The 7,883-nt window shown below is 38.0% G+C and overlaps 1 protein-coding gene and 1 long non-coding RNA gene across 3 annotated transcripts in view; both read right to left on the bottom strand.

Annotated features, from left to right (window-relative positions):
• Window positions 1–409: 409 nt before the first annotated feature.
• Window positions 410–894, bottom strand: LOC130102792 (uncharacterized). Its single transcript, XR_008809291.1, has 2 exons — window positions 834–894; window positions 410–754 (listed from the first exon to the last, which is right to left on the bottom strand). It is a non-coding gene; the product is annotated as an uncharacterized LOC130102792 (long non-coding RNA).
• A 14-nt stretch (window positions 895–908) lies between these two features.
• The window catches only part of thbs2b (thrombospondin 2b), a 32,635-nt gene continuing 25,660 nt past the window's right edge, over window positions 909–7,883 (bottom strand). For both annotated transcript variants that reach the window (XM_056268843.1, XM_056268844.1), the window contains 11 exons: window positions 6,888–7,040; window positions 6,520–6,738; window positions 5,266–5,373; window positions 4,993–5,152; window positions 4,775–4,893; window positions 4,458–4,692; window positions 2,618–2,845; window positions 2,251–2,522; window positions 2,003–2,100; window positions 1,759–1,898; window positions 909–1,652 (listed from right to left, as the gene is read on the bottom strand). In XM_056268843.1, the coding sequence (XP_056124818.1) occupies window positions 1,645–1,652; window positions 1,759–1,898; window positions 2,003–2,100; window positions 2,251–2,522; window positions 2,618–2,845; window positions 4,458–4,692; window positions 4,775–4,893; window positions 4,993–5,152; window positions 5,266–5,373; window positions 6,520–6,738; window positions 6,888–7,040 (1,740 nt within the window). In that variant the 3' untranslated portion in view covers window positions 909–1,644. The remainder of the gene's footprint in view (window positions 1,653–1,758; window positions 1,899–2,002; window positions 2,101–2,250; window positions 2,523–2,617; window positions 2,846–4,457; window positions 4,693–4,774; window positions 4,894–4,992; window positions 5,153–5,265; window positions 5,374–6,519; window positions 6,739–6,887; window positions 7,041–7,883) is intronic.

Raw genomic sequence — 7,883 nt, 5'->3', positions numbered from 1 at the left:
TGAGCAAAAGTGTCTGATAAAATGGAATTGCTGAGAAAATGCTAGTCCTTGGCCCATATGTAAAATGTATGCATTTGAATTGCATATAAAATTTCAATCCATAAACTAATATGGATCTAACAACCACATAAACTAATACACTTAATGAGATGCATTCTAAGCAATTTGAATACATGTATTTTAAAAATATGATTATTTTGCAAACTTTGTGCAGATGCAAATATGCAAATCTTACCCGTTTCATTTATGTATGACTGACAAATATGCATCACATTAAGTTTGTTACTTTCTTTATGTAATCCAAATGGATGGAAATGGTATATGCGATTCAAATACATAAATCATAATTTAAGGCCTAAATGTTTTGTGTGTGCACTCCATGTAGAAAACAGATTTGATTAGACTATAATGATGGTTTGTGTATATAATTTTATTGACAAAAAGTGATTTCATCAAATATTTGCCATGAAAATGCATATGAGTGAGAAACTATAAAAAACAACTGTTTGTTAGTTAATACAAACACGATATGATTAGCAGCAAGCCTGTAGTCGAATCTTGAATCTAACATCTGATGAAGTGCTTCATGTCGCGCAGTGAATGAAACGACTGTAAATGAAACAAGTTAATTGATTTAAAGCATTTACGTGAGAGGCATAACATATATTCCCTTATCAGCTCATTTAAAAAAAGAAAGACATTTATATTAAATCTCTCATTGGCATTTCCTGAATGGCGCTTCTCCTTATTGACTCTAAAGGCATACAAAAGAGGGTTCTGAGGGGATACCTCAAATATTGCTGGATCAATGCCAAGTTAGGGTGACTAGAAACTGGAGAGTTACTGAGATCACAATCCTGGTTTGTGACCATTGTATGAGAGCAAGGAAAGTCTGGGGTCACTGAAGACACGTTTAAAGCGATGGTTATTTTCATGCAGCCTCTGTAGTTTAATAAAAAGAAAAGTGAAACCACCTGATACTTCTGAAATGTTCAGGAATATTACATTACTGTTCCTCTTGTCACATTCACTTCATGTAGATAACGGCAAATGACGGAGCCTTACTGACATGAATGCAATTCGATAACATATGCAAAACATCTTTTTAAACCTCATTTGTAAAAAGTTGTCAATGTAAACAAATAAATAAGTATTTACAATTTGTCAGCAAGGGATACAATACAAAAGGAATGTTAACTAATAACCAGAAAAAAAGACAAATAAGTTACAGTAGATAATAGAAAATGTCTGAATATAATACATCTCCCCTAAACGATTGCAACAAACACAAAAAGCACAAAAATCTTCTCCATAAGAATGACTAGAAAGACATATAAAAGAATAAATGATATGAAATGAAAAACTATAAACCCTAAAACACTCAGAGCCTTGGGTTTATATTCAAGATGGCAGGACTCATTGTAGCATTACAAATATTATATGTGCAACAATTAACTGAGGATTCTAAAGCAATGCTGACCAAATATTTGTTTCCTTTCATACTTGTCCAGCGGAAGGTATATTCACCTCTTGAAGGAACCTCGATTGCATGTATGTCTCATTTTCTCGATTACATCGATCCGGTTTTGCTTTGATAAAAAAAAAAGTCCATGACAGGAGACAGAATATGTATTCCAATCACACTCAATTATCTGCAAAAAGAAAGACAATTCCCAATAATATGAGAAAAGAAAGATCACAGGATATTGGAAGGTTTTTTTTTTTTTTTCATCTGTAAAGGAAGTTATATTTGTTCACCTCTGCATTCATATTTGAGGTCAGAGAAGAAGACGGCCTCCTGGGAGAAAACGAATAACCCGAGTCTTCCTCCTGCAAACGTCTTGTCATAAATGGGACCTGAGTCTGCCATGATCTGCTTGCCTTCATATACAACAACCCTGGGGAAAATGTATTTTATAAACTTTATAAAATAATAATTTATAAATATAATATAAAATGTAGTGTGCTGCTGACTAAAACAAGATGCAGTGTGAGTCTCTACCTAATGAAGCCAGTCTTCGGTCTGTGGATGAGATGCCAGCGGTAGGCATTATAGTCTTTCCAACCGATATTCTTCGGGTCATGCCACAGAGTGCGCACCTAAATAATGGATTGTAAAGCCATTCATCATTTTAAGCACCAAGACCGACAGCACTACTTTGAAATGGGGATTTATTGGACAGTTTATTGTTAGTAATGGCACAAAAAGAGAAATCTGTCAGGACTAATAAAAGTGAAGAGAGCGTTCACCTGTTGCTTGGTGTTGCCTGTGTGCCATAATGCATTGCGTAGATTTTCCCCAGTGCCTGTGGTGGAGTTGACCACCTTGAGAGAGACGCCAGAGATGCCAAACGCCTTTGACGGCTTGTCTTCCCAGTACGTCTGCGTGATCTGTTTCCACATTACTACGTAAAAACGTCGGCTAGACTGGTATCCAAACACAAAACCTGCATAGTCATCATCCCTGTCTGTATTCACATAGAAGGTCCCGCTGAAATCCACAGCACTGAACTCATCAAAGCCTGTCGTTATTGTGCAAAAAGATCAGGATCCAAGATCAATATTGGAACGTTTTACCTTTTTATGTATGTAAATGTTTGCATTACAGCTCACTTACCCACTGCAATGCCAGGGTCGGAGTTGGCAGTCTGCACAAGCTCTTTGCCCTGGTTTCGGACCACCCAGTTGGGATCAATCTGCGTGGTTCCCTTGGGGTCGAGGTGAACCATTTGAAACTTCCGGAAGTCTGTGATACTGATGGCGCTGTTTTCCGGGCACGCGTCAAAGATATCCGGGACATTGTCATTATCAAAGTCATTCTCACAGGCGTCACCACGACCATCACCTGGGAGAAAATATAAGAACGTTAAACCAACCACTAAGCTGAAATGCTTGCCCTGCACCTGGGGAGTCAAAGGTTAAAACAGACAAATAATGGTAACACTTTAGTTTAGGGTCCAATTTTCACTAACTAGTTACTTATTAGCATGCATATTACTAGGATATTGGCTGTTTATTAATACTTATAAAGCTTACTTATAAATATGAATGCCTTATTCTGCATGACATTATTCTACATCCCTAATTCTACCTAATACCTAAATGTAACTACTACCTTACTAACTATTAATAAGCAGTAATTAGGAGTTTATTGAGGCAAAAGTCATAGTTAATAGTTGATTAGTTAATGGTAAGAATTGGACCCTAATCTAAAGTGTGACCCAAATAATTAAGTACAAACAAATCATTATGAGCTTATGAGACCATATGAGGCCATATACACTCCTTGTGCTAAGACTATAACCACTTCATAAAAAGCCACTGACCTAGAAAATTCAAATCTAAGCTTCAAAACATTCAATCATTTGATCTGCAAACTACTGGCATCACAGTGCAATCCTAGCCAAGAGGTACTTTTCCTTTTGGAAAACTTGAACAATGGCTTTTCCCAAAGCTTTTGGATTGTCTCTCTAAGCCAACAAAACCTCAAAGACCACGTAGACCGTGACAGCTTCAGCTAGCACTTGGAGTTCAGAGGGCCGCTGAAATGAACACCCTTTGGAATGCCAAGGCAAATTTCACCCCACTTAAAGTTCAAATCCACTTTATAAAAGAAAACCCAAGCAGTAAGCATGGCTTGACAACAGAGAACCTATTCAACCATTATACCATTTAGGCTTAACGTCAAGCTGCGTATATGTGTGTCTAAAATACCTCATAAAACACATAGAGACGCGGACTACTGCAACTCTTCGGCATGTCTGATGCCAGCGAGAAATTTACGCATTTCTTATCTCCCTGCTTTTCATGCCTTGTCTTTGATTTTCTTTTTTATGGGACAGATTCTTGGACGACCCTCATAGGAAATATGAACAACGTCCAAAACAACAGACGCCCGCATGACACAAAAATTTAATGCAGGATTGTATTTTGAGACAAACAGGTGCAAGGAGCCCGGAGGAAAATTCTGGACGTTGTTTATCGGTTACCTCCATTCTCTGATAATCTGCAGAACAAATGTTCACATAATGCTTCAGAGCCAATGCCATATATCAATAATTAGACACATTATATCCACACATTCCTTACTCTGGAGTGAAATGGTAAATAGCGGAAGCGAGATATGATATGAGTGTACAGTAAGGCTTGTTAGTGCAGCGGTGCAACATTTTTATGCAAATATATTTAAATGTTTTATATATATATATATTTCACTTTAATTTGATTTAGAATATTTTAGGAATTTTTTTATAAACCAGGATTTATTTATTTATTTTTTACCAACAATAACATTCAATGCAACTATTAAAGATAAAATAAAATACTTTTTCTGGCCAATAACTGACATGGTATTAATTTATCATGCTGATAAATAATTGATTATTATTTCAGTACTATAATCAGAGTCCAAAATAAGGTGTGTCTATTTTAATGTAGCATGTTCAACAGTGTTTTACCATCAGAGTCCAGTTGGTCCTTGTTGGGAACTAGTCTGCAGTTATCACGGTCATCAGGAATGCCATCGTTATCATCGTCAAAATCACAAGCATCTCCTTTCCCATCTCCGTCGTGGTCGGCTTGGTTAGCATTGGCTATGTATGGGCAGTTATCCATGTTATTCTGATGGCCATCTTCATCTATGTCCTGGTTGTTATCACACTGGTCTCCAATTAGATCATTATCTACATCCGTCTGCAAACACAAAATGGTAACATTATTTAAAAAAAATGAATAAAGATGTTTGAAAGCAGTCAGTCTCCATTTTTCTCCAGACCTGTTGTGGGTTGTGGACTAAAGGGCAGTTATCACACTGGTCTCCGACACCATCTATATCTGTGTCTTTCTGGTCTGTGTTGTAAATGAGAGGGCAGTTGTCTCGCTCGTTTAGAATCTCTATGAACAGAAATAAGAAAAGGACATGTGATTCACACATCTGTTGCAATCTAAAAAGAGTCGCGTGGATTCTAAAAGGCAGATCAAAGCTTTTTGTACCATCTCCATCCATATCAATAGAACAGGCGTCTCCTTCCCCATTGTTGTCAGTGTCGGTCTGAGCAGGGTTGTGTTCATACGGGCAGTTATCACAACGGTCTCCAACATCATCCTTGTCATAATCATACTGCCTGGGATTATACATCAGGGGGCAGTTGTCCTAGAAGAAATATATCATATAGACCTACATGTGTCAATATGAATAGTACGCACTCTCATATCTGTAACGTGAACACAAGTCTATAAGCATCACAAGTACTAAATCCGCCTCACCCTTTCATCCACAATTTCATCGTTATCATCATCTTTATCACAAGCATCTCCTTGCCCATCATTGTCAAAGTCCTCCTGACCAGAGTTGGGTAGAGTCGGGCAGTTGTCCTGCAGAGAATAAAGTTTAAAATTAATTGCAGAAATATATCAGTGAAAGCATAAGTAATGGATATTGATCTGGGAGAACATAATGACTCAATTCAAGAAAAGACTGCTAAAATCTGAATAAATCTGTCGCAACCTACATTTCCTACTCAGTGGGAAATTATTGACAGTATTTTTGATCAGATAAACACAGTCCCGATGAGCATAAGAGACTTACCAAAAATCTAACCGAACCCAAACCTTTGAATGGTGTGTATACATATATATATTTTTAGCTTATTATAAATAATATATATATAATGATGCTGTTTCATGGATTAATTCTGTAGATAAATTAACCATCATTCATTTAAGTTAATTTTGAGCTGTTACACTATTGCTTCGCTTACTGTATGTGTGCGATGTGAACAAGTCCATCTGACACTAATACTTACTCATATCAAATGAGCCACATCAATCACCCACATACAATACTAAGAATTTCAAGCTTCTTCTTCTATGAGGTCTCAATTTTTCATTCTGTGCATTACCAATATTTTCCTTTATTTGTTATGTGCACATATTTTATCCTTTATTGCTTTCTCGCTTGGCTCCCTTTGCTTCCCAGGCTTCAGATCTATGATGTCTTGCAGATTCTGGTCCTGGTTTTTCTCTACGGTGTATCATGACATAATCAAGCAATTATCCATCACAGGAGAAGAATGATGTAATTATTACTTTTGCTCTCCCTCCCTTTGGCTAAACATTTCACCACAAAGACATTTAAGGGATCTAAAATATACGATTCCAAAAGGCACAATAGACAGTAGTAAACACTGGGCCAAATCAAACCATTCCTCTAGTTCATGGTCACTGGCCCCCTGCCTGACTGATGCCATTGTCCTGTGGGGTTTATTAAGGTGAAACGATATTTCTTTCCATTTTATATTCCTTAGAAGCCATTTCATAGCAGTCAACAGCTAAACCTTAGGCTCTGGCTTGCATTAAATTAAACAAAAAACATTGAATCTGCTTTATTATTAGCATTGAACTCATCAGAAAGCATATTGTCTTCAATATATTTGAATGCTCTACACATTTTTGCTATATAATTGACATCTGGTCCCAAATGGAGGGCATGCCACTGGTTAATCATGAGTCATGTAATACCTTTTTGCAATGGTAGGTGGCATTTGCTCCACATGCAAGATCCTGGTTGGGCCATCCATCCAGATCAAAGTCCTCTCCACAGATGATTCCGTCTCCAGCATAACCAATACGGCACTCACACTTGTACATCGGGTTGCTAAAGTGACTAAGGAAGATGCATTCAGCATACTTGTGGCAACTGTGGCTGTTGTCCTTACAGGGGTTGTAGGGTTCACACACCTATTTATGAGGGGGGAAACATACTGAAACTTTGTCTATATTTAAACACATATGAGGCAGAACCTTGAGACTCTGAGGGTATCGGCTAGGAGGATGGACATAAATTAGCCGCCTGGTAAATGGTATGTGAGGTGATGTGTGGGACTGACCTGTTTGTTGATTTTAGCTGACTCCACTCCCATGCCGTAGGGCTGAGTCCCTTTGTAACGTGGGGGGCAGGGGAGACAGTGGAATCCAGGGTCTGTGTTCACACATTGCTGTTGGCCACCCACCTTATGACATAGATCTGAAACCATATCACACTGCACACCACAGAACGCAAAGGAAGTAAAGAGAGAGAGAGAGAGAGAGAGAGAGAGAGAGAGAGAGAGAGAGAGAGAGAGAGAGAGAGAGAGAGAGAGAGAGAGAGAGAGAGAGAGAGAGAGAGAGAGAGAGAGAGAGAGAGAGAGAGAGAGAGAGAGAGAGAGAGAGAGAGAGAGAGAGAGAGAGAGAGAGAGAGAGGATCAGTATTGTCAGATTATATATACATATTGCATGTATACACACTACGGGTTCTTGCCTGTGCAAAACTCATTGCTATGATATGGCATTGCTAAACTGTTGTGAGTGATTCTTAATGCATTGCTTTGGTCACATAACATTTCACATCACTTCAGTTGGTTATGTTAATTTGTCGCATTGACCAACAGACACCTTTTTGGTTTGAAAGTAACTTCTGTGTGAGCTGAACTTCATATATTGTTTGACTATGGGCTCTATGCACGGCGGTATTTCCGGTGAAGGTCTAAGGATGCTGGATTACTTCCGCCGATCGTAGAGTCCAATGCTATACCGAGAATTTATATTGGTTTTTATACTCTATTGCTATACTAAAGAAACGTTAGTCACAAAAACAGACAAAACAGACACTCCTCATTTTGTTTATGCTTCTGTGTTTATTATATTAAATAAACATAACTATATATAAAATTACATCTAAACGTATTAAAGTTTCGTTTCAAAGACGAGAGGACAGTAAATTTTGAAGACTCTGCCATAATACCGTTTTCCTCGGTTTTCCTCCGTTTTAAATCTCCCCAACCGGAAACGCACGAGCATCCTTGCGTCAAACGCGGAAGTTATGCGTGCATATAGCCCATTGACAA

Source organism: Rhinichthys klamathensis, unplaced genomic scaffold, assembly GCF_029890125.1.
Source record: "Rhinichthys klamathensis goyatoka isolate OS25496 unplaced genomic scaffold, OSU_Roscu_1.1 h1tg000277l_1, whole genome shotgun sequence".
Classification (NCBI taxonomy): domain Eukaryota; kingdom Metazoa; phylum Chordata; class Actinopteri; order Cypriniformes; family Leuciscidae; genus Rhinichthys; species Rhinichthys klamathensis.
Note: the sequence above shows the minus strand (reverse complement) of the source record. Positions and strands in the feature narration are given on the sequence as shown.